The sequence below is a fragment of the Mastomys coucha genome, unplaced genomic scaffold (genome assembly GCF_008632895.1).
Source record: "Mastomys coucha isolate ucsf_1 unplaced genomic scaffold, UCSF_Mcou_1 pScaffold18, whole genome shotgun sequence".
NCBI classification, from domain to species: domain Eukaryota; kingdom Metazoa; phylum Chordata; class Mammalia; order Rodentia; family Muridae; genus Mastomys; species Mastomys coucha.
Window position 1 is genome coordinate 78,069,139 of NW_022196900.1, and position 23,609 is coordinate 78,092,747.

The 23,609-nt window shown below is 43.7% G+C and overlaps 1 protein-coding gene and 1 long non-coding RNA gene across 3 annotated transcripts in view; one reads left to right on the top strand and one right to left on the bottom strand.

Annotated features, from left to right (window-relative positions):
* Ctps1 (CTP synthase 1) overlaps positions 1–8,329 on the bottom strand; it is a 31,440-nt gene extending 23,111 nt beyond the window's left edge. Inside the window, exons 1-5 of one of the 2 annotated variants that reach the window (XM_031378502.1) lie at positions 8,182–8,329; positions 5,213–5,390; positions 3,637–3,807; positions 1,098–1,198; positions 123–239 (exon numbers count right to left, since the gene is read on the bottom strand). In XM_031378502.1, the coding sequence (XP_031234362.1) occupies positions 123–239; positions 1,098–1,198; positions 3,637–3,807; positions 5,213–5,378 (555 nt within the window). In that variant the 5' untranslated portion in view covers positions 5,379–5,390; positions 8,182–8,329. Of the gene's footprint in view, positions 1–122; positions 240–1,097; positions 1,199–3,636; positions 3,808–5,212; positions 5,391–7,126; positions 8,010–8,181 lie in introns of those variants that run through there. The other variant, XM_031378503.1, reaches the window with a different exon arrangement.
* On the top strand, positions 7,738–9,860 carry LOC116096551. The gene is made up of 2 exons (XR_004121037.1): positions 7,738–8,067; positions 9,253–9,860. It is a non-coding gene; the product is annotated as an uncharacterized LOC116096551 (long non-coding RNA).
* Positions 9,861–23,609: the final 13,749 nt, after the last annotated feature.

Below are 23,609 nucleotides of genomic sequence, written 5' to 3' on the forward strand. Positions count from 1 at the left end.
AAAAAAAAAAAAAAAAAAAAAAAAAAAAAATTGTGATTGTAATTAACTCACAGAAGTTCTTTATTTCTTATTTCTAGCACCTTCAGTATTGGAAGCTAGTAGAGCCAAACTGCATGCCTTACCTGAGGAACCAGACTGACATGGATATTACAAAAGTTTTCCCTCTTGACCTTGAACTGAAACTGGCGGAAGGCCTCAATGAAGGGCATGCTTTCAATGTCTCCCACTGTGCCACCAAGCTGAAAGAACACAGCATGTCAGAAGTTAACACTGACTCTCTAACATGTGCTGTCTCTCAATTCAGTGCCCAGTTACAGTGTGACTGCAAATGCCTAGTAGCCCTGCAGAAGTCAGTCTTCAGACACTGCTTTGTGCTCAAAGGTGATGCTGTTAGACGCTACTGTTTACCCCAACAATATTGCAGATATGCTACAGCATTTTAGGAAAAGGGTCAAGTTTGAAAGATACCAGGAGCTAGGCACACCTTTAATCCTATCACTTGGGAGGCTGAGGCAAAAACAATTCTATAAATTCGAAGCCAGCCTGGTCTACAGAGCTAGTTCTAGGACAGCCAAGGCTACACAGAAACCCTGTTGTGAACCTACCCCCCAAAAAGAAATGTACCAGAAACTAAACTATAATTCTTAGGTACCTTTAATTCACTTGAGATCCACAAAGGATAGATAGAGTGAAACCTAGATATGTCTCCTTAGTTAAGTATAAATAACTTCTCTAATAAAAACTACCAGTTATAACAAAATTGCTGGGATTTGTGAGCTCCAGACCTGGAATGAAGGGACAGTAGAACAAAAACAACACAAAGGGTGCTAACAGGGTCAACTCTGTCAGAGGCAAGTAAAGGGCTGCCAACATCAATGGAGGGACAGAAATGTGTCCTGCCACTACAAGTCAAGGGTTAGATCATCCAGCACACACAGAAGGGAGCACTGATGGGGACAGCATTGCTTCCCCTGAAGTCCTTTCCACCTGCTGCTGCATACTGCATGGACAGGAATGGAAGGGTGGGATTTCACTGGGCATAATCCTATTGGTGGCTAAAGAGAGGAATGACTGAATTAGTTCAGAGTCATACAAACCTCAATAACACACACTTGAGGTTCTAAGCCATCTTCGTCTACAGGTATTAACGCTTGTCTCATCACCCACTCTTGGATTGCATCAGTGATGTGAGGGACAACTGAGAAAGACAAAAGAAACCTGTGACTTGCACTTGCTGTCAATCAGCATTTATGAAAGTAAATACATTCACTGATAAAACAAACTGATATACTTTTTTGCCTGGATAAACAATGGGGTACTTTTTTGCCTAAACAAGCAATATAAGCACAAAAATACTTTTGAAGTACCTTTAAATGACTCAATAAATCTTTGGGCTCACACTTCCCTAGGCCTTCTTTCCAGATTTGTATGTTGATGCTGGAAGTCAGTGGAAAGAATGAAGCCAAGGGTGGCTCCCTACTCTCCTCTCTGCTGCTTCTCCCCTCACCCCCGACCCCCATGGTGACTTCCCTGGCCTCAGTCCTTGGGACTAGTGAATTCTCTGGAGAGCAGCTTCCCAATAAACCTGTCTTCAATATAGTCTATTTAAAAATAAAATAAGGGCTAGAGAGAAGGCTCAGCGATTAAGAGCACTGGCTGCTCTTCCAGAGGTCCTGAGTTCAAATCCCAGCAACCACATGGTGACTCACAACCATCTGTAATAAGATCTGATGCCCTCTTCTGGTCTATCTGAAGACAGCTACAGTGTACTTATATATAATAAATAAATATTTAAAAAATAAAATAAAATAAAATAAGAGTGGCTCCCTAACCCCTACTGCTCCTAGCTGAAGCTGCAGTGGGTACATCACACCTGAGTAGTTTTCCAGGAGCAGTCTACCAGAGCCCTGTGCCATTTGTTCCCAGTTTACCAAAGTATAAATAATCTACTGCAAGAGACATAACAACGCAGCAGAGTGTGAAAGCACAGCATCTAGGGTCAAATCTCAGTTTATCACTCACTAGATGTGGCTCATTGATTTAATATAAAAATAAAAAGTTTCCTGTTTTTAAGCTTGGGGTCTCCATCTATCAAGTAGCAGTAACTGCTATCTCTATTTGTGAGAATGTCTTTACAGCTGCACGTCCAGGACTCAGTAAAAACCTGCTACTATGGGACACATTAGAATCACAGTTGTTGAACTCAAGAATCCAAGTCCCGAAAGTACAAAGGTGACTGTTGGGAATGATCTGGGGTTAAGCAGCAGTGCTAATGAGCAGCCAAGTGATCTATAAACACTAATCAGAACTCACCATTCCACATTTAAATTCTAGTATCAATGAAAACATCACAAGATCCATTGAGTGACTGCTCCGTTGCTCCAGACTGTAGTGTCTCAGCCACAGCAGCCTCCCCTCTAGCTCTTACCCAAATATCCCTGGGGTCTGAAGCCTGTGCCTGTGCCTCCTCCTCCACTCTTCTTGACTGGCTCCTAAACTTAAGCTCTCTCCTGAAGCCCCAAGACACCTGTCTGGAGTGGCTTTCCCAGTCATGCTTTCTGGCCCTACTCTTTATTTCCACCATACCTTCTATCAGACATCTCATGTGATTTGTTTTCTGCCTGTCCCATGGCCAACTAACATGAGGACAGGGACCTCAATGATCTCTTCATCACATATACTGAGCTGGACCAGTAAGGGTCTGACCACAGTTGAGTATTCAGTAAATATTTCTTGATAATGAACAGAAAAACAAGTACACCAGAACCAGAAACTGTACATCTGTATATCTGGCATAACCTTAATTCACAATAGTCCCTTCTATGTGTCAGAAAGGTGGAGCAGCACCATACTGATGCAGTCCCTTAATTCTTAACTGCCCACGTAGCAGAAGCCTTGGCCACCTCCACTTTACAGACAAGGTGTTCATAGGGCTATCAAGGAACAGAGCTAAGCCCCAAATTAACAAATAATTAAGCCTTGATCTGGCAAAGGCAGCCTCCAAGCCAGAACCAGGTGTCAGGCTGAACCTTAGCTCTCAGTGCAGCCAAGACAAAAATCAAATGCAATCTGTTCTTATAACTCAGAAGAAAGCAATGGTCCAAACTGTCATACTGTCATTCCACTAGACCAATGGTGTCCCAAAGCCACCTTTTCAAATGAGAACACTTTTCCCAAATGATTACTCAAATGAGAAAATCTCACAACAGTCAACAGATGTCAGCTGTGCTGATGAAAGCTCAAGAGGGCCCCAAAAGCCTACTTCTCAGACTCCCACCGGCCCACATGACACAGAAAACCAGCATATGCAATGGAAGCTCATTTCTTCCTCACTTACACAAGCCATTTGGCATTAAGTCCCAATCAAGCTGCCTTCAGCTCAGCATGTAAAAGTAACAGCTCACTGGACTCCAACCATGCTCCATGCTAGACTAACACCACCAATGCCATTACTACAACAGTTTTCTCAAATTATTTTTCGAGTGAACAACCATACAATTCTGAATTTTCAAGTGAAAGGGTATTTTGATAATAATACCTTGACAAAATTATGAAATCACATAAAAGTAAGCTTCTGAACTAAAAAGAAATTAAATTGGCTAATAATTTATGCCTTAAAGGAAAGTCCAGTCTTACCCTGAACAGTTTTCCCTAAGTAATCTCCTTTGCGCTCCTTGTTAATGACATACTGGTATATCTTCCCTGTGGTCAGATTATTGTCCTTGGTGAGGCGAATATCAAGGAACCGCTCATAATTTCCCAAGTCAAGGTCAACTTCTCCACCATCATCTAGCACAAAGACTTCTCCTGCAATGAAGAGTGAACATGTTCAAGGAAATGAAAAACATTTGCCATGGCGCAATTTCAATCTTGAAATATAAACACTCAGAACAAAGTCTACATAATCTCATTACAAAACAGGGACATCATTTCTAGAAAATTAAATATGTCACAAAAAGAAAAATTACCAATTATTCTCCAAGAGATGAAGCTTTCAGCCTGAACTCACTCTACATCAGGAACAGTTAAACAGCATGGACTGGAAGGAAAGGCCAGCCATGAAGGCTGTGGGTGAAAGGGCTTTACAGTAACACAGCATCTTAAGCAAAGACCTACTCAAGCAGAAAATGTCCATGAACAGAAACGGGGCATTTCGAAATCCCTAGACATATACACAGAAAGGTGGTATTGAATTTACAAGCCAGCCTAAGCTACTTAGTTCTGAGTAGTTGTTCAACAGCCTAAGTTGCTCCATCCTTTGTTTAACATTTATTGTTTATAACTTACTGGTGGAAATACTACCTGGAATGATTCATTCCTACCACCAACATAGAGGACAAGCTCAAAAACAAGGGAAAGAAACAGTCTTATATCATCCTTTTAGAAAAGGAACCTATCCACTGCTCAAGAACTTTATATTAAAATCCCTCCAAAAGCAGTACCTATGTATTTATCTATATCTATAGAGATAAAAAATATCTATCTAAGCTGGGTGGTGGTAGTGCACACCTTTAATCCCAGCACTTGGGAGGCAGAGGCAGGAGGATTTCTGAGTTCAAGGCCAGCCTGGTCTACAAAGTGAGTTCCAGGGCACCCAGGGCTACAGAGAAACCCTGTCTCAAAAATCAAAAAGAAAAAGAAAAAAGATTTCAATAACAAAGTAAAATGCTATCTTCCACCCTTCTTTATGGTTTCAACCTTCACTCACGTCAAAAGATCCTCATTATGAATATTACTCAACTCCAGTAGGAAAACAGAATCCCAAGCTTACCCATCCTTCAAGTTCAGTATCTACTTGCTGCTACAAAATAGCCCTCACTGTTTGAAAGACACTTGTCATGACAGCGCCAAAACCTAGTCTCTTACAGTTTCTACTCACCCATGCAATTTCTAAAGACTGAGGATACAAAGCAGCATATTTCAACTTCTCAAATATTTCATTTTTCAAGGGAAATGAAAAATTTTATTCAGCTGCTACCACCCCATCTCGCCCCCTTTTTTCACACGTATTATAGAAACTTTTGAGATATCTATTAAGATAGCGGCTTCCCCTTAATCCAAGAGAGAAAAAGCATCATTCTGTTACACTAAGGATCATTCTAGAAGACAGGCAGTGGAAGTTATACAAGATGTATACCTCATGCCCAAAAGCTAGCATGTTCTCCCAGACACATTACTATTTAAATGAGGGGGAAAAATGCAGTTTTCTTACCATGTTCATAAGGAGAGAATGTTCCTGCATCGATGTTAATATAGGGATCAATTTTAATTGATGTTACATGTAAGCCACATGATTTAAGTATTGTGCCCACACTGCTGGCGATGACTCCTTTTCCAATTCCTGATATAACACCACCAGTAACTAGAATGTACTTCATTTTTCTTTTAACCTGGATGGAAATTTTACATATAAATACACATGTTTATATACATATATCTTACAAATAAAACTTCGTAGCTTATTCAAGATTGTGGTTGTTGCCGGGCAGTGGTAGCAGTGCCCGGTAATCCCAGTGCTTGGGAGGCAGAGGCAGGCAGATTTCTGAGTTCAAGGGCAGAGTGGTCTACAGAGTGAGTTCTAGGGCAGCCAAGGCTACACAGAGAAACCCTGCCTCGAAAAACCACCACCAACAACAACAAAAAAAAAGGATTAAGATTGTGATTGTTCTTTCCCCACACAGGGTAAATACTGAGACACTTGCCTGGTATGGGGGGTGGAAGATCACAATTTTAAATGAGCATTCAAATTCTCCTTGGAAATTTGCTATCACACAAAGAGAACAAAGCTCTGGAAGACTGACTAACAGAAAAGAACTGCTGAGCCTTTAAAAGAAGTCTACAAAACCTCCAGTTTCTTCAATTAACTGTAGTTCTCATCTGTACTTTAAGTTGCTTCTTGGCAGCAGTCTCTCCCTGGTATGCCCTACAGAAATGATACAGGCTGCTGCAGGAAATGGAACTTGTGAAATAACCTGGTCAGAAGCACACACTGAATAGAGAAGGTGACATTAAACCCATAAACCCAGAGGGTCATAATGTAAATGCAGGGAGTAAAACAAACATGTGAGACGAGTAGAGTGGATACAAGACCAGCAGAGTTGAGTGTCAAGTGAAAACCGCATCAACAAGCAACGACATAGTGACATATCAAAAGATTTATCACCAGTACCCAGATTGAGAGGCCACCAATTTTGGTCAGCAAAACCAAACGTGACCAAAAAAGAGAAAATGCTGCCACCAAGTATCAAAGTGTTTGCTTTAGCACAGAGAAGACATTTTCCTCCTCTAGAAACCCTGTGTAAAGCCAAAGCAAAACAAAAGTAAGCTAAGGAACAAAGAAAGGGGAATTCTGCTAGAAGCTTTTCCCAGCTCCACTCCTCCCAGGAACAAGAAGGAACATACTTGGCAAGGAAATCCTAATGCCTGAAATACCTTCCCCTCAAACAGTAAGGAATGTTACCCTGCTTTTTCTACCCTCTGCTGCAGTCGTTTCAAAAGTATATTTCTGCAAAATACAACTGGGTTTTCCAGAAAGGGTTTTACTGGATGTGGTACTTCACTCCTGTAAATAAAGGGGCACCTGCAAAGAGGAAGGTGAGTAGCCCCAAGTCAAAGACACCCAGATCTACATACATATGGAGATCCTACTTCAAAAGAGGTGACTTTATGGCAGAAAAAAAAAATTCCAAAGAAATGATGACTAGTCTTTAATCCAAGACCTTCAGGAGTGTTTAGTATGCTAATGTAGACTGTGAACCCCAAAAGGGTAGACAATACCCTTGAGAGAAAAACTCTTTCACCTCATAATTATATGGTTCCTTATTAATGCATTTATCAAACTTGGCTATATTTCAGACATGTCCTAACCTGGCATACCTTACTAAGACTACAGCCTGGACTCACTGAATCAATTTCTGATGCTCCTACTAAGACACTGAAAGAATCACATCATCTCCCCCCAACTTTACTCAGAGACAGTTTATCTCTCCTCTCCCACTCCTCCCCCCAACCTCTCAGACTCTGGCAGTCTCCCAGAGTGACCGGAAAAATAATATTCCAAAAGCCACAAAGAGCCAAGGACCCATTCCCCAACAATTACAAACTACCTATTATGAGAGCTACTCACATGCTGGGGGCACCACAAGCATAAGTCAAATTTGGGCCCCTACTTAAGTATCCCCGGGAGAGAGGACTTGGACTGAGGGAGGATCCAGGAGCTCCGTTCGAAAACCTGCCTTGTAATGGGCCCGAAAAGCTGGCTGAAATGAGTTTAGAATCAGGCAAAGCATGAACAAGCAGGTGAGCCCACAGGATGCACCAAGAAAAAGAGGATTGGGGCAAAGGGATGGCCAGGGGCCAATTCATGGGCAAAGTTGAATGTCCACGCTGCACTTTTTTTCTGAAGATGACAAGACACAAAAGGTATTTTCAAGTACAGGAGCAATACAGATCAAGGGGCACCAGAGAAATTCACGAATGAAAAACTTGAAAGCTTTTGTTAAAAAACTGAAGTCGGTGAAAATCAGGCTCAGGGTCTACTGCTGATGGGCTGAGATCTAAATCTAGCCCCGAAGCGCCTGATGCCGGGGTTCGCACCGATGTAGAAAGTGGGACGAGAACCATAGCAGCACTCGCGTCACCCGGCTGCTGAGGATTTAAAATAATGAGTGTGGACGTAAGGAAGCCACGCTGACGTAGCGAACTCCAGAACGCCAGCATCTTCGCCCTGGACTGGAAAGAGCGACAGCAGCCGGACAGTCTGGGCCGTGAGGCCCAGCGAACCTACAAGCCCCTTCCTCCCGCGGGGTAGGGCCGGAAGGATCACTAGGCCGCCAGTCGGGCCCCATCACAGTCTGGGGCTTTGGGAGGCCCCTCCGCGGCGGCACCCGGCGCTCTCCACCTCACCAAGCCCCGCAGCCCCCGCCGCCCGACACGGCCCCATCTACTCAGCCGGGCCATGCGGCCCGCGCGCGGGAGCCGGCACCTCACGTTCCGGGACTGCCCGCCCCACTCCCGTTAGCGATACAGCCCATTGGGCAGAAGGCCGAGCCAACTCTCCCCTGATTGGTGAGAAGCGGCGTTTATCGCTCCGGCGGCATGGCCGTCCGCGCCGGGCTCTGTCGGCGCCACAGGCTCCCGCAGCCGGGAGCCGTTCCTCCGGGATCCCTGAAGTCAGCCTACCTGAGGCGGGCTTCAGAATCTCGTGTCAGCCACAGCAAGGCCGGCGCGCGCGCGGTGAGCCTCGGGCAGCCAGTGCTCAGCCGGGCCGCATGCGCCAGCCGTCTTTCTGAGAGGCGGGCTCTAGGCGGTGCGCACGCAGAGGGCGGGCCCGGGGGGAGGGGGTGGGGCTAGAGTGCGCATGCGCGGGGCGCCTCGCCTAGGCTTGCTGAGTGGCTGCTGCGGGTGGGTCTCGGTAGCTGTGGTTTGCATGGGCTTCGTCGCCCGAGGCTACTGGTGACTCACATCTAACCGGAACACTGAGGGCCTTCGCCTCGTCCCGCAATAGCTAGTGGACACTCCCACCTCCCGTCCACCTTCCCTCGGGCTGTGGGTCAAACCAGCTCGTGGTCTCGCCCCGCATGGCCTTCTCCCGGTGGCTGCTCCTCTTCCTCTAAGGCCCGGCCGCTCGGCTTCATCCCCTAGCCACACCACGCGCCCAGACGATGCTTGCATTAGAACAACGGTTGCGAGACTAGTTCCATCTGGCACTAGAGAGAGGCAAATTAGCCCACTTCTAACAATCGGGATTTTCACAGATGCTCTGCACTTAGGGAATTGTGAACACGTGTGTGGGTTTGGGTCAGAAGCAGAAACGTTTACGGGCAAGGAAGAGAGGTAGGAATAGAAAATGAGGCAGAAGAAAAAGTCTGTGTGCACATTCCAGGCGAGGTCCAGAAGAGCTTTGCGGCGTGAACGGTGCAGGCTGGAGGGATTGAAAGGGCAGCCCCACGCAGAGTATTGTAAGCAAAAGGTTTTCAGTTCCCCTGGAGAGAGCAGAAAATTGCAGACACTTAGAAGATGATGATTTTGTTTTTTGAATAGTACATAAATCCATGTGAGTTTTTAATACTCTCCACCCTGCAAATACTACACTACCACACAAAGGTTTCCATAGGAAGTACCTTGTACCTTGAACTCCATCCAGTAGACTTGTTTCCTTCCTTAGGAGCAATTTACTGCTTTTTTTTTTTCTGTCTTTGCTGAAAGAGTTAAAGAAAAGGTATGCCCTCCATGACTATACTGGTTTTTCAGGAAAATGACTCAAACAAGTGGAATTCCAAGAAACCACTTAGGAAACTTCTACGGGGGCTGCTCTCAGAGACTTCCGGATTTTTCCAGATCCCAGCCAACAGCATGCTCTGAGTATGCCCGAATTCCCAAACTGCTCTGCTCCAAGAAGCTTCTGTAAGAAGGTACAAAACTGAACTACTCACCCAGCCACTTTACTACACTACTACACAAAGACCCCTTCACTCCCTTCCACTCTCCCATATTATCTCCATTGATGGTCTTGCATTCCATTTCACCAAGATATGGAAGCCAACAAGAGAACTGTCTACCAGCCTGCTTTCATGTATGCAGGCAGCATTATCTTTCATCCTGGTACCTCAGAGGAGTGGCTGCAGTTGAGAGGGCAGCCTCCTCTCCTCCCTGCTTCAGGTGCCATACAAGCTTGTCAACTCACTGATGTCTGGGATGTCTTCCCCCACATCACCAGTTTTCTCCTTCTGCTACCCCAGTACAGAGTGTTACACATTCTCCCATGTTTGCCCAGGCCCTTGTCTGGGTGTCTCCAGCCATCTCTGCTTCACCTCCCATTCATTCTGTTATTTTTCAGTAAAACTCAAGAAACCCTAAAATGGTCTTCTCTTGGCTTCTAGGAAACCATAACCATTTTTTTTCCTGATTTATAGGCCTCCTGCATCTGCCTAGATCCTCTTCTTGACCCGTAAATACTGTCCTACCTCGGGCCTTATTTTAAAAGTCTCCACTTAAAATCATCTTCTAAATAATCATGTTCAAAATGACAACTCTGGGATTTATATCCCCAGCCTGGACTTGTTCTGAACTTCATGAGTAATTCCCCTCCTAGCACAGTCCTTAGTCAGCTAGGCATCTTGTCCTCCATCTGTACCTGCCTCTCTGTGATGCCTTTCATCATCAACAGCTCCTCAGAGAATGGGGGCAAGGCAAACTTTCTAAAAAGGGCAGGTAACCCACTGAGCTCTGTCTCTCCATAGCACAGAAGCTGAAACAGTTACTACATCATGAAGTAAGTATGGCTCATCCGAAGAAAACTGTGTTTCTGTGCACAAAAGTACAGAAATGGTATGAAAGCCAAAGCTTGCCAGTCCCTAAATGAAACATACATATTGCCTAGCTTCTTCCTTGCCCTGTGTTCTTTCCCTGTTTGCTCTGTCATGGGCTTTAGCCTAGAACAGGTAATATTTTTCACCCAAGAAGTAACCCTAGATATATAGGTATATAAATCAAAGATTTGCTGTAATAGATCATAAGTTGAAGATACCTCTTTATATATATGTATATATATATGCATACATATATGCATGTATATATATACATATATATACATAAAAGATATAAAATGTCTATATACCTATATAATGTATTGAAGATTAAAGCAATTTGCATACTACTGAAATAGATGTGCTTATTTTCACATAAGAAGATGAGATCTTTGGGAGATGATTCAGTAAATAAAGTACTGTCTGTACAAGCATGAGGACTGACCTGGGGTTGAACCCCCAGCACCACGTGAACAGGTGGGCAGCTCCACCAAGAACCCCAGCCCTGGGAGGCAGATAGGCATGGGTCTCAAGGGCTTATAGGCCAGACCAGCAAGTCTAGCCAAAAAGGCAAGCTCCAGATTCAGTGAGAGACCCCCTGTCTCAAAAATTAAGCTGGAGAAACATGAGGAAGACATTCTTATGTCATTCTCTGGCCTCTTAGCCTCAACATGTCCCCATACAAATGCGTATACACAAACACACACACACAAAAACACACACACACACACACAAGCACACTAAATCTTGGTTGAATATGTGATACTACAGGACATAGGGTATCTTCAAGGTTTTCTAGAGTTGATGGATCTTATAATCATCAGGGATGAGAAGATCAAATAAATGTGTATAACTAAATATAAAATGTCAGAACTGTGTTTATAGCCATTTCAGACGTTGCTGAAAGTTCTAATCCCAAGCCAAAGTTCATTTAATGATTCTTTTAAAAATTAAAATCAAGTCAGCAACTCAAACAGCCAATTTTTAATCAAACATTCTTTCCCTTTCGGTTTTTAATACAAAGACAATCTTGAACTTCTGATTCTTCTACCTCCACTTACAAAATACAAGGATTACAGACATGGACTGCCAAGCTTTTTGTGCCTGGTGTTACGCACTAAACCAGGGCTTGCACTATAACAGACAAGCACTCTACCAACTATACACTCTAACACAATACAATCAAAATATATACAACTGTGATACTTACATGCTAAGGAATGATAGCAACAAAATATTAAAAGTCTTTGTTTTCTGTCATTTAGCTACTAGGCTTCTATACGAGCATGTCTGTACTCAGCATGTCTTCTGCAGTTTATAGCATGTAACAGCTTTAAATCTAAAGAGAGGCGTTTCAGGCAATAGTCGCTGGCTTTGTATATGTCGTGCCAAGTGAGTACACATATTGCATGTCTAGATCCATGGCTGTGGTAAAAATCACATGATATAGCACAGGTGAGCACAGCCAAGAAACATCTTAGATTTGTCACACACTCGCTTTTGAGTTCTTTTTGGCGGTTGTGCATTCAGAAACTTTACACGGCGCTCACATTCAGTTATACAGTTCCATCTGAGGCTTTGAGTCATGGTTAAAAGGAGCTGAGCCCTCCAGAACTCTTCAGTCATCCACTGACTCAAGAGCCCCACCTCAGGCCATGTTCCCAGGGGACTCTAAGATAGCACCCTTCCCACACATCCTCAGCCTACTGAATGCTGCCTGAGGTGTTTGTCACAGTAGGCTGGAATTGCCTATTTACTTGTCTGTCTCCTCTACCCCAGATTGGAATCTCTTTGAGGTTATTTAACCTTCTCCTGGCTCCATTTCTTTACCAGGTACAATCTTGTTCACCTTTTAATAAACAGGACATAACATCTTTCTCACTAGAACCCTCTAATGAAAACACTACCATTATCACTATCTTACTGATGATGAAGAACAGATGGCAGTGAATGCAAAAGAAAACACCCCCATTATCACTATCTTATAGATCAGAGGTTCTCAACCCGTGGATCTCAACTCCCTTGGATTGAGTGACACTTTCACAGGGGTCACCTAAAACCATCAGAAAACACAGATATTTATATTATTCCAATTCCTAGCAGTAGCAAAATTACATTTATGAAGTAGCAATGAAAATAATTTTGTGGTTGGGATCACCACAACATAAATAACTGTGTTGAAGGATCACAGCATTAGGAAGGTTGAGAACCACTGTTATAGTTAATGAAGACCAGACTGCAGTGAATGCAAATGGCCTCCCAAGGCAAGTGTGAAGATCTCTTTGAATCATCCTTCTGTGTTGTCTCTCTCACTCTGCACAGCGTGGAACCTTTCTTTGACTTTTACATCACCATATCTTCAATCTCATAGATTACCTTGGTGAGAGATGGAGCAGGAGAGAAAGACAGCAGCTATTTACAAATGTGTTGTCAGTTTTCATAGACTGACAGTATTCTAAAATTATAGTTTGCCTTTTTAAAAAAGCGTATACATAACACAAATTTCAGGAGACAAAAAGGAAGTTGTGTAAAGACCATGCCTGTGCCCCTGTTCCCAGTTTCTGCTCAGAGTCAACCACTATTCCTAGTTCCTTGTTTATCCATGAAAGGATTATCTTGTGCATTCATATATAGCCTTTCTTATTGTCTGCATGTTGTCATAATATGACTGTCAAATTAGGTCTCAACTGAGTTCACTTTTTTAATTATGTTTTTTCGTAAATTCATGATTCATAGTCTTTGATCACAAAGAATTTAAAGTGCTTTGTGTGTGCGCATGCATGCATACATTTGTGAGTGCGTGCATGCATGCACGTGTGTATGCGTATGTGTTTGTAAAATATGAGGCAATTAAGTAGAAACAGCCATATGATGCTGAACAGTAAAATTTGTGACCTCATTAAGGATCAAACCATAGAACTCAAGGAAACCTTGCAGCTTCTAGACTAGGCCATGACAAGGTCTTCTTGTACACCTGTACCTGTCATAGCTACTTTGTGGATTCTTCTTTTTCCCACCCTTTATTCCCCCCTCCCCCGGTTTCACTCTTTTATCATTAGATAGGAGAGTAAGAAGGAATCTCGTTTCCTTCTTGTTTCTTTCTTTTAAACACAACTACTAACAAACTACAACCAAACTACCTGAATGACCAACAACCACCCATTCTGCCTCTTGGGGCCCTAACATTTTAATATTCTCTGAAAAGTTCCCAGAATTCCAAATGCCATACAATCCTAGAAACTATCTGCAGCTGACAAAATCATGCCTCTGCTAGAGCATGAGGCAAATCATAGTCAGCTGCTGCAGACAGTCTGAAACAGCCCCACATCTCTACACCTGGGATTGAAATGAAAACATTCTTATAATATTTCTGGGTTAGTTTTTTTTTTTTTAAGAATCCCAAAATCCAGAATTCTCACTACATCTACCCAGTGTAGGGAGCTAATGAGGACTCTGGGCCAGCACTCCATCAATGCCAAGGTGCTCAAGATCCTAATGAGCCCCAAGAGCAATGAGATGAATAAGAAGATTCTGGACATTGAACACCTAGTGTCTAGGCTGCAGACTAAGAGTAAGGGCTGGGAACCTATGAAGATTATGTTGTAGGCCTTCAGATATTTGACAAGGAAGGGAATGGCACTGTCATGGGCCCTGAAGTCTGTCATATCCTTGGCTCACTTTGTATAAGATGAAAGGAGTAAATGGAGATGTGTCTAGTCTGAGAGCCGCAGTAGATGTGTCCATCATGACAAGCTTGTCTGGATGGTGGTGAATGGCTGAGGATGTTGTCAGTGTTCCCAGAGCCTGTGCCTTGCCCAATAGGAGATTACTCTGTGGCCCCAGAAATTTCACAGGTTCCCTTTTCACAATACCTTTCCCATCTGGTCTCTTGGATGCTATATGCCATTGGCATTCAATCAGTCCCCACAAAGGATGGTAAGAATGTATGTGTATAAGAGAGATGGACAGACAGACCAAATCTATTATATAGCTCTGGCTGTCCTGGAACTTGCTGGGTAGATCAGCTTGGCCTCAAAATCACAGAGATCCGCCTGCTTCTGCAAGAATGTCACTTTTCAATGTCATTGCCTTCAAGATAAAATTACACACACACAGACACATACTAGGGCTGGAGAGAAAATAACTCTTGCAAACATGAGGACCCAAGTTCATTCCCCCATAATACACGTAAAAATGCCCCATGTGGTGGTGATATGCATGTGTAAACCCGACACTGCAGAGATAGAGACAGACAGACCCTGGGCTCAGTTTAACTAACTAATTCTAACTGATGAACTCTAGTCCAAAGAGAGACTGCTTCAAAGGAGGTGGGCAGTGTTTCTGAGGAAGAGACCTACTCTCTTCTACCTCTGCACATGCACTTTATACACGCATGGGTTTAAAAGTTTTAATCTCTCAGAAGCATATCTTATGCCTGAATTTCCTTGATGCTGAGATAGAAGCCTAGAAATGAATGCCAGCCCTCAGAACCATTCCTGGAGACTGCACCAAGGAGCTCCTTCCCAGCTGTAAGCCAGCCATGCTTATTGCCAGTGATGCCTGGGCTGCCTGGATGTCCCAAGCACAACATTTGACCATCATCCTTTAACAGTTCACTTCTTCATCCACATCTCCCCTTGTTTATTGGTTCTGTTTATTTTTGTTTGCTCAGTGTCTCACTGGTCCCAGCACACAGTAGGCTTTTAGTAAATAGCTGCTCCACAAATGAAATGAAATTAGATCACAGACTTTTTCAGAGGTGAGCTGCAAACTTAACTTCCTAACCTTTCCATTATTTAAGCTTTCTAGAAGCCAAAGAGAAAAGAACTAGTGTGAACGAGTAGAAAACATAGTAATTGCTCAGGAGAACCCTATTAGCTCCTGGATTCCTTTTCTTGTATCCTTAATTCCCTCCTATGTTTCCTAGTTACAGTTATCAAAATTGTAACACTTGACAAAACAATTGATGAGTTGAGTTGTACCTTCACTACCACATTTGTAAGTCTATCTGTATACAATAGGCACTCAGCAAATGGTTATTGAATAAACAAAAAGCCATTATTCCTGTCTCTGACCTCAGAATTCAGTTCCCCCATCTAGTCTTCATGGAGAGGACACACAGCCAAGAGTCACCGGCCCGTTCCTCATAATGAGGTAAAAGCTGATGGCAATGTCACCAAGTAAAAATTTGTCAAAACAGCCTCACAGGAAGTGAAGGTGGCACCCACTGTAATGCTGGCTTGCCCGGGACAGGCATAACGTATCCACTGCTATTCCTCTATGATGCTTTTTCCTGGACACTAGGTTAGTGAGGGACCTTGGACCTAATGTTAACTCTGAGATAGATGGAAGGAAGCTGTTCTGTATTCAAGTTAAATGCAGAAGGCCTACAGCCAGCAGTTAGGCAGGGAGATAAACCTTATATTCACCTCAAGTTAAATGATGCCCTTTGCAGGGAGCTCTATGAGATGTGAGAATAATATGTGAGGCCTATAATAATATACACTGACAGAGTCTGTGACCATACAGTATAATCATATCCTCAAATTCCAACACTTAAGACGAAAACCACCTTATAAAAGCATGTGCAGGGGAAGTGGCCGAGTTGGTAGAGTTCTTACGTAGCAGGCATGAGGCCATGCTTTCAATCCCTAACATAAAGTGGAGTGTGACAGCACACCCCTGTACTCTCAACTCTCAGGAGCTAGAGGCAGAAGGATTAGGAGCTTGAGATCATTCTTAGATGCCTAGCAAAATCACAGCCTGGGTGGCATTAGACCCTCACTTAAAAAAAAAATCTTGCCAGAAGGTGGTGGCACAAGACTTTAACTCCAGCGCAGAGGCAGGTAGATCTCTGTGAGTTTGAGGTCAGTCTGGTCTACAGAGCTACTTCCAGGACAGCTGGGGCTACACAAAGAAACCCTGTCTTGAAAATCCAAAAAAAAGAAAAAGAAGAAAAAAAGAAATGGGCGAATACAAACATGAATTTTTTTTGCATAATATGATCTGACAGGATAAAAAAAAAAATGAGGAAAAGGACCCTCCCTGCCTAGAACAACCACAAGCTTAGAGTACTTAGAAGCACCATCTGTGAGTCTGTCCTATCACATCTCCTCTTGTTGGCAGGTATGGGAGGTAGTAGGTAGCCCTCCTCTGACCTGCAGAACTTCTGATTTCTCTGTCCTGGTACGTACAACATGGGAGATTAGATACGGATTTCTGCTTTCTAGACCAAAGGAACAAAATGCTTGGTTTTGGCTCTACAGCTGCAGGAGGAGTAGGGAACACTAACCCTCAACTTTCACAAGTCCTCCAGAACTACCCCAAGAATGCTGATTACATAAAACTATATTCATTATAGGACAGACCTGGAAGATGACCTTCAACCACTCTCCCCCAGCCTAATGGTACCCTAACCAAATGGTACCCCCTTTCCAATATAGCAGCTCTAGAAACAGCATTCTTTTTGCTTTTGCTTGGGGGGGATATTTGGGTTTTTTTGTTTGTTTGTTTTAATAAATGTTTTAGATTTATTTAATTTTATGTTTGAGTGTTTTGCCTGCATGTATGTATGTGTACATGCAGTGTGTATTGGTACCCACAGAGATCAGAAGGGGATGCTGGATTCCCTGGAACTAAAGTCATAGATGGTTGTGAGCCACCATGTGGGTACTGGGAACTGAACCTGGCTTTTAATTGCTCAGTCATCTCTCCAACCCAGTTTGTTTGTTTGTTTGTGTTTGTTTGTTTGTTTGTTTAAGTTAGGGTGTCTTGTAGCCCAGGCTTGCCTCTAACTTCCTATGGAGCCAAGGATGACCTTGAACTTCTGATCCTCCTGCTTCCAACTTCCAAGTACTGAGATTATAAGAATGTGGAGGCCGGGCAGTGGTGGCACACGCCTTTAATCCCAGCACTTGGGAGGCAGAGGCAGGTGGATTTTTGAGTTCGAGGCCAGCCTGGTCTATAGAGTGAGTTCCAGGACAGTGAAGGCTACACAGAGAAACCCTGTCTCGAAAAAATGGAAAAAAAAAAAAAAAAGAATGTGGTAGGGACAGAACCTCAGGGCTTCCTGCATGCAAGGCAAGTGCTCTATCAGCTATAGAGCTATCTTTCAGTCTTAGAAACAGCATTACGTCCACCATTCCCAACACGGAGCTGGGCACATACCAGCCCCTCAGTTATGAACGAAATTAAAGTTCTGAAATTACCTTGTGGCTGTAAACTTCTCCATGGTCTGGCTTTTATCCATCTATCTGACCAAGACAAATCAGCATTCTTGAAAGCAAACCAATTATTGTACTTCAGTTGGTTAGAAAACACCACAAAAACCATCTTTACATCAGCTCAGGTCAATAATTGGAGGGTCTTAAGCATTGCCAGGCAATGTTTCCCAAGAGTGGTTTGTGGCCTGGGTATTGTCATGGATCAGTGTACCCAGTACACACCCCGCATTCTCCCTGCTGCCACAGCACCCAGTGAGCTAACCTAATGACGTAAAGTGGAGAGAAAAATCAAGAGATTTTGCATCTACCAAGCACTCACTGGAGCTATTGTGTGCGTATAAAACTCAGTAGTTGTAATTTCAAAATCTGGGCCAGGCTCCAGACATCTGTACCCAAGATCTAGCTAAGAGATGTATTCTGTCTCCAGGAGCAACAGCTCATACTCCTGTCATTAGCACATGAAAGGCGTGTTTGAAACCTGGTGAAAAACAGGGCATCCAACAGCCTTCATGTTCACATAATAAGCACTTGACTTCCCATTGCATGTGAGAGTTTTTAAGTGAGTCAACCTTTTCAAATAACTGCATTCAACATGTATTTAACTGATCTGAACTCAAAGAGACAGAAAAACTCCCATCTGTTTGTGAGTTTCAATTACTTTACACACTAAAGAATCTGAAGAAAGAAGTATTTGTTTCAAAGTTTTTAGAAAGGTATAAAAATCATTAGAACATGATTTGATAAATTCTCCTTATTTGTTCCACCTACGTAACTTGAACAGCAGAACCAGAAACAACAGAAGCCTGGAAGCTCCCTCAGTCCCCTTGAGTTGCCATTCTAGAACAACCACAGCCTTGACCACTAATGCCATTGGTTTGGTCTCTCGGTGCTCCTTTGGAGATGGGGAGTGGGGAATGGGCGGCGGGGTGTGGGGGTGTTCCTGTGGGTTCAGGTACATGAGTATGTGGGGTGTCTTTTTAAAGTTAAACTTAGAATAATGTTATCAAACCTCTGATAATCATTGTCTAAATGTGTCAATATTCCCATTTTATAGAGCTCCTGTGAGTTGAGCCTGTGTGCTCACTCTCAGGCCCCCATGTTCTCTCTCTCCCTTTCTCTTCCACTCACTAGTTAGTTAGTCAGAAGTTTTTTGTTTTGTTTTGTTTTTTGTTTTGTTTTGTTTTGTTTGTTTGTTTGGTTTTTGTTTTTCGAGACAGGGTTTCTCTGTATAGCTCTGGCTGTCCTGGAACTCACTCTGTAGACCAGGCTGGCCTTGAACTCAGAAATCCTCCTGCCTCTGCCTCCCAAGTGCTGGGATTAAAGGCCACCACCACCGCCCAGTTAGTCAGAGTTTTTTTTGTTTTTTGTTTTTTTGTTTCCAGGCTGGCCTCCAACTTGCTATATAGCCAAGGCTGGCCCTGAAGTCCTGATCCTCTTGTGTCTGCCTCCCAGGTACTGAGATGACAAGAATGTACCACCAGGCCCTGCTTTCTCTTCCTTTGATTGTCACTACGCAAGCAATTCAAAGGAGTCAGTAGAATGGGTGTGTTTTGTTTATTCACTGACCAGGCATTTATTGGTGTCTTCCTCATGCCAGACACTGCCTGAGCCACCAATTCACAGATACAGTTTGGGATCCAAGGTCAGGGCACTGGTGGGGGAGGTGGTCAGATGCCTTGTAATCCACAGGAATGCACATCACCTACCCACACGCCCAAAATCTTCCCAGAACAGAGTCTCCAAGGATGGGCAGAGGTCATTCCAGGGAGGAAGTCAGGTGAGGCCAGGGTAGTGAGGAGTAAGGGGTGTGATGGAGGGAGGTGGGCACTGAGGGAACAGAACACTCATTGCACATGAACGAGGACAGTGTAGAGGCCCTGGAGTGAAGACGGTCGACCGAACAAACACATCAAAACCTCATTATTTTTACAGTGAGATTCAAACAGGCAGGCAAAACAATAAGAGAACGGTTCAAGAAGCAACAGTTCAGATGGAAAACTGAGGGAATTTCTCCTAAAACTACACAAAACAAAACAAAAAGAGTCAAGAGATTAATGAGGGAATGAGATCATTTTAATTTGCATGGATACACACAGAGCAATGTAGGAATTAGGCCCCACACAGTGAAGGGGGAGCTGGGGAAGCAAAGAGGGAGCTGGCTGCAGTCCTCCTGAGGAGCTGTCATAGCTGAGCACAGCCAGCCTCAGAGAAGGGCACCAGTGGGGAAGACTGTACTATACAGCTGCAGCTTGTGTGAGTGGCACTTGGTTGGTACCTCTGTGGCCCACAGAGCCAGACTGTGGAAAGAGGAGTTCCTTGTGTGGCAGAGAAAGGACACGTTGGAGCCACCACACACCAGCAGCAACTCCTTCTCTGTCCTCACATCTGCTCCTCTTCCAGCCAGACACACCAGGCCTGCACTGCTCACGCTTGGACAAGTAGCTGGACAGACAAATTCTACTTTGCTTAAGCTATGGAAAGTTGAGGTTGGTTTCTTTGGCTGAATGCATACCCCTTATTGTAGCTCAGCTTCAGAGGAAACTGGGAAATAAGAGTTCCAAGCCGGACAACCAAGTCTCAGACAAACTAGTTCTACGAGATTGCAGGAGCTCACAGCATCCTGGCTACCATTTCTGGAAGGAAGTACTCCTCACTAAATGCCCTTTCCACCCCACTTCCCTCAGGCTCCTGTAGGAGCCTCCCAGGTGTTTCACAAATGATGTGAAAAAATAACATTAGCAAGTGTGGCAGATGCTGTGAGTTCCCGGTCAGGGTCCTTAGTCCTCCAGGGCATGTGACTCTGTCCAAATCAGTATCTAAACCACTCATGGGGAGGGGGCAGGGAAGGGGCTGCTTTGCTTAGTTTGTTAGTTGGTGTGGTGTGGTGTAGTGATGTTTGCTGTTCTGTTTTGTTGTTTGGGGTGTGTGTGTGTGTGTGTGTGTGTGTGTGTGTTGATTACTAGATCTGCTGTGCCCAAGAGACCCCTGGGCCAGAGACTAACATCTCATTCATTTCAGTTCCTCACCACTGACAGACACTGGCACAGACACTGCACTAGTCCCTGAAGAAAAGCACGAGCTCCCTCTGCTCACGCTTTCCCTGCCTCCCTCATTTGGTTCTCACAGATGCCTTTTAGGTTGTTGACCGTCTTCTCCCAATTTCACAGATGTGGAAACTGAGTCTTAGAAAGGATAAGCACGGGGGCAGGGGGGGCTGGTGAGATGGCTCAGCGGTTAAGAACATGGACTGGTCTTCCGAAGGTCCTGAGTTCAAATCCCAGCAACCACATGGTGGCTCACAACCATCTGTAATGAGATCTGACGCCCTCTTCTGGTGTGTCTGAAGACAGCTACAGTGTACTTACATATAACAATAAATAAATCTTTAAAAAAAAGAAAGAAAGAAAAGATAAGCTCTTATTCTCTTACTCTTGCTTCTGCCTTGCTCTTCCTCTCCCCTTCCCATTCCCTTTCCCCACTCCTCTCTCCACATGCTCATGGCCATGGCTGGCCTCTACTTCTCTACTCTCTGTGTCTGCCTTTTTCTGCCTCTACTACCCTCTGGACTCCCCTCCCCATGCCCTGAATAAACTCTATTCTATACTTTAAAAAAAAGAAAGAAAGAAAGAAAGAAAGAAAGAAAGAAAGAAAGGAAGGAAGGAAGGAAGGATACGCACCTAGCCTGACACCCAGCTTTAATCAACAGAGATGGGGGACCCCGATATGAGTTTCTTTGGCTCTAAGAGTGCTGCTCTTTTTGGAAGCATAGAGAACTGGGCAACTGAGAAAATAACTCACAATGCATGCTGGGTACAATGAGCAGCGCACAGAAGGTGTCCTGCTGCCTCCCTGCTGGCAGGAACCAGCTCAGTACTGTCCCTCGGGGTCCCTCGGAGTCCCTCCGTCATCCTGGGATGGTTGTTAGTGGAGAGGGAACTACAGTCCTGTGTTTTAAGCCATCATTATTTTGCAGCAGGATAAGCATTCCCAGTGTTCTTCACATCATGGGTCAGACTTGTGAGACACATGGAAGTATTTTAAGACACATTAAAGAAACTCTGGAGTTGTTAAAGTCGGTTAAGGACTTTCCTGGACACATTATTTTAATAGAGCACATAAAAAGAAACAAAGCACAGAGAATTTCAGAAGGCAGTAAATATTTTACTAGGATAAAATGTCCAAGTAATATAGTTTCAGAGTTTTTATGAAAAATCAGCTTTCTTCTCCAAATAAGTTTTCTATATTAGATTTTATGCTTGAAATGGCTACAAAAATCCTTGGGTTTGTTTTTATAATTACCCTTTTTTTAAATTCCTGGTCATCATGAGCATTGACAAGAAACTGCACAATGCGGAGCCTGCAAATGGTAGCCACATCCATCATAGCCCGCTGGCCACTGTCAGAAATGGCTTTCTTGTCTTAATACAATTAGGGTCATTGGAGATTCTCCCTGGCTTCTTCTCTGGTTCTCTGATCTAACAGCTCTGCCTCTTCTTTCATGGACAACATACAAAGCTGGATTGGTCGAAATGATACAAGAAGCGTCAGAACACAATGGCAATTTGGTTCATTGTCTTCGAGCCATGCTGAAATTTTCTTCACACAGACACAGCTCTCTGTAGTTGCGATAATTTTTTTTCTCACATAATTCCAACTGATTCACAGATAAACATTTGTAATTTCATCCTTATGAAAGCATCTTTTCTTTGAATCTGTAGGGGTTGTTAATACTTATTAATACTGGGGGATGGATTTCCCAAGGCATTTCTAGATCTAGTGGTTGGCTGAGTAGCATGGAGTTCAAAATGGCTGTGGTACCTAAGGATCATAGAGAATAGATACAGATTAAAGTCAGTAAACGAGAAATGCCTGGGTAAATCCAATGCAGGGGTTCTCAGCCTGGGGGTTGTGAACCCTTTGGGAATGTTGAACAACCCTTTCACAGGGGTCCCATATCAGATATTTATATTTCAATTCATAACAGTAGAAAATTACAGTTATGAAGTAGCAATGAAAATAATTTTATGGTTAGGGGTCACCACAACTTGAGGAACTGTATTAAAGAGCCGCAGCATCAGGAGAATTGAGAGCCACTGGTCCATAGAAAAGCAGGCTCGAACTCCCACTGTCCTTCAATGGAGCCACTGAATTCTCCCCCAGAGGGATGTGGAAACTTGGATGAAGTGCTGCACACCAGAGGAGCAGCCCTAACCTCAGTGCCCGGGGTGTTTAATCAAGGACTGTCACATAGGAATTTGGGTCACTTAACCCAACCCAGTATCATCCACAGAAGTCAGCGACAGACACGGAGCTGTCTAGTGCTTCAGGCACAGGATGACAGGGAGCTGTCTAGTGCTTCAGGCACAGGAAAGACCTTCAACCATCAGGAGATCCCACAGGCACAAGGGTTGTGTTGCAGAAACTGATCAAGGGCTAGGCCATCTGAAAGAAGCAAAGACCCAACCTTTTCCCACCTCTCCACCCCATCCCCCGCCCAGCTCACCTTTCACTCAACACATCTGATTGCACAGTTCTTCCAATTTTTTTTAAATCAGAGATTCAAGCATGTTTTAAGTTAAATTTTGAAACCAAAAAAAAAAAAAACCTATGAAGTGAAAGTGATTCCTAAGTTTCAACCTTTTATTTTTTTAAGTGTATAAATACATGACAAAACTGTTCTTTTGGGTCAGGTGGTGTTGTCACACACCTGTGGGGCAGTGGACTGTGCCACCAGACAGAAAACTTAGTAAAGTCGAACAGATTCAGAAACCCCAGTAATTCTCATCTCTGAGAATGGTAGGCCTTCATCTACTCCTGACCAGGCTCCTGTCCTGGAACATGTGACCACGACACCCCATGTGGAGGACTGTGGCAATCTATCAGGTAGAGGTAACTCCTGAAGCCCCTTCACATGCAGATGAGGCATTCCTAACATCTCAGACCAAGACAACAGAAATCATACTCTTTTACACCCCAACCCACTGCAAAATGTATAAGATCCTATCCACAAGGAATAAAATGCACAAGTTCTTTCTTTCTTTCTTTTTCTTTTTCTTTTTTTTTTTTTTTTTTTTTTTTT